This window comes from Buceros rhinoceros, unplaced genomic scaffold (genome assembly GCF_000710305.1).
Source record: "Buceros rhinoceros silvestris isolate BGI_N320 unplaced genomic scaffold, ASM71030v1 scaffold9759, whole genome shotgun sequence".
Lineage (NCBI taxonomy): Eukaryota > Metazoa > Chordata > Aves > Bucerotiformes > Bucerotidae > Buceros > Buceros rhinoceros.
The window spans coordinates 19,899-22,695 of NW_010432142.1; the positions used below are offsets into that span (position 1 = coordinate 19,899).

The 2,797-nt window shown below is 45.1% G+C and overlaps 1 protein-coding gene across 1 annotated transcript in view; it reads left to right on the top strand.

Moving 5' to 3' along the window:
- LOC104500068 (NADH dehydrogenase [ubiquinone] 1 alpha subcomplex subunit 10, mitochondrial-like) overlaps positions 1–2,262 on the top strand; it is a gene marked incomplete at its 5' end in the record, with an annotated part of 18,911 nt that extends 16,649 nt beyond the window's left edge. Inside the window, one exon of the mRNA XM_010143663.1 lies at positions 2,157–2,262. Within this exon, the coding sequence (XP_010141965.1) occupies positions 2,157–2,262 (106 nt within the window). The remainder of the gene's footprint in view (positions 1–2,156) is intronic.
- Between the last annotated feature and the right edge of the window lie 535 nt (positions 2,263–2,797).

Here is a 2,797-nt window from a genome sequence, read left to right on the forward strand (position 1 = left end):
TGAATTTGTTCTGGCAAGTGAATGTGGTTTTGTGGTTAAAGACGACGTTGTGGTAGATGTCTTTGGGTGGTGCTTCTAGTATTCAACGTTATTCCCTTAAGGTATGGAGCGAAGCTGAAGCTGAAGAAGCCATATTTGGTAGTACTAGGTTTGCCCTTTGTTGTGGAGGCAGTGGTTGCCAGAGCAGCAGGTTTTCCATCTCGGCCACTAAGTAAAACACATTCTGCCTGGGAACTGTCCTCTGTGATTGCCATTTGGCTGAGATTCATGAAGGAACGGGTTAACTGCAGACTGACTACTGGACTCAGTTTGAGTGTGTCAAGTTCTACTTCATAGGTGCCTGGACAAACTTGGTCTGCTTTCTCCTACCGATTTGTAAGGTCCAAAACATCTGCTGCTACTTGGCAGAGAGTGGCCTCTCCCATTTCTGTGGGAAGAAAGGACGGAGATGTGTATTCACTGAGAGATGAGTGGATATTCTGCAGCCTGTGCTGTTAAGCCCGAGCTCAGCAAGGTCTTTAAACGTTGCCTGCACGTGGTCCTGTTCAGCTCACAACTCTTAGCTTGCGGTCTCTGCTCTCTGCACAATGAAAAGGCTGATGGCAGCTTGTAGCATTGGTACTGACGACAGATGCGGTTGCAGGATGGACTGCACTTAAGCCGTGAAGAGCTGGTACCTGAAGGGCTGCTTTCTGCTGGGGTCTGTTGTTTTAGTTCCAGGTTAATTAGCAGTGGGTATTAGAGCTGATTCCTTCTCAGCAGAATGCCAAGAGAGGGGACTTGGCAGGCGCAGAGGTGCTGTTCCTGAAGTAGGCTGGCATTCAGAAATAGCAGCGGTTGCATCATCAGATCATTGTTTTGGGCAAGGATTTCCATCTCCGCTCGGTTATTCCGAGGTATCCTAGAGTGGAAAGGCTGGGAGTGGTCTGGAGGAGGGCTGGTGCCAGCATATCATGAACAGAGCTCCTCTGGTGAGGAGGCAAACAAGGGCTTGTTTTCCTGGCTTCCATCATGTGAAATAGGTATTTGATATATGTGGAGATACTAACGTGGCTGTTCATAGAAGGATTTTGGGTGTTCATCCTGGTCTTGTAAAAGGGCATTTATTCTTACCTGCTGCCATCTCAGCTTTTACAAGATTATTGTATTTCCTTACTAATTTGACTCTGGTAGGATAATTTACTGTGTGCATGTCAGGATACAGTTAGCAGACTAGTTTATTTGTTGAAACTGTTCCGTGTTGTGAGGTAGGGTCCCAAAATTTGTGATTTAGGGACAAGAATTAACTGTTTAAAGATTATTAACTTTGCTTTGCTCGGGGCATATGCTTTACGTGTATGTAAATACTTGTAAAGAAATGCAGTTCGCTGGAAACACCACAGTGTGCAGAGTTTCAAGTGTTGAATTTGGTCGCTGTTGACTGCAGATGGGTGTATTTTTCCCCACATACATACAGGTGGCACTGTTGGACTAGGTATAGTATGCAGAAGGTGGCTTTCTAGCAGTTTCTCAGACATCTTAAATACGGGGTATGTGGAAGTGCTGGCAAGTGCAGCGTGGATTTTTAGTGGATCCCGATACCTGTCGTTAGAGCTGCTGCAGCGAGTTTCCCCTGGTCACTCCCAGGCAGGTTGCTACAGGCACTGTCTCTTCCAAACCCTGACTGCCTCTGTGTCAATCCATTTTGGATGGGAATATGGGGAGGAGCACCACCTTACTTTATCCTTGTGAGGGTTCATTTGTGAAAGCTAATTGAACAGGAGGCAATTAAATGAAATAATTAAATGAAGTTTGTATAACGAGAGAGTGTGTGGGATTCAATAAAACCACTGGTTTTACCTTGTTATATAAGAAAGCAAAAAGCTAAAGGTGCCTGATGGAGAAAGCTGCCAGGCATGACAGAGCATCTCCAGGGAGCAAAAACCTGGGGGAGGGAGTGGAGAGGTTGGAGCAGGATAAAAACCCCAACAGTTGTGTGAGGAAAACAACTATGCATTCATCATAACTGCAAAGGAGACAAAACCTGTGGAAGCTTTATTGACCAAATCTTAAAGATCTACTTTTCTGTTAAAGCTCAGAACTGATGTTGCTGCCTTTGGGACAGAAGGTGGACTGATTGCTCCTTCATGCTTTTTTCCTTCTGTTTTTCCCCTTAGTGTTCAGGACAAAGATGGAGTGCTGGATCCTGCAGCCACCCCTTGCTTTATTCCAGAAATCACAATTGGAGGCAGTGAATATGATAAAATCTATTACAAGTATTGATTGGTGAGTAATACTAGAAGGGGAGCAGTTGTCTGATGGCCTGGCAACCGTGCCTGCCAAGGGGTAAGCACGTTCAGAACCGTGCTGAGCACAGCCTGCGTGCCAAACTCGTGCACAGGGATACACATTTCGAAGAGCAGGTTCTGGATTTTGCCCAGGTGCCCACCTTTTTTGAAGTCTGGCTTCCCTGCAAGAGGAATAGGGAAGGAAATGGTTTGTTTTGCAAGCTGATTTTCTTTTTTTTATTTTAGATATGGACTAAGGGATAAGTGGTTTTCATTTGGTTTTGTTTCTCCTGCCCTGATTAGTTTCTGACCTGTGAAATCTAAAATAATCCTTTGAGTCAAACAAGAAAATTGGAAACCGGTGGTGACTTCTCCAAAGAAGACCACTTACAAAACGCTGAGGGAGGGGGTGTTTTTTCTGGAATAGGCTGAGGAGGCACGAATGTTACATCGCTTCTCAAAAACTGTTGTTGCTTTAAATAGTGTCTTTCTGTACATGGGCACACATCCAAAGCCTGTTGTGACCCAGC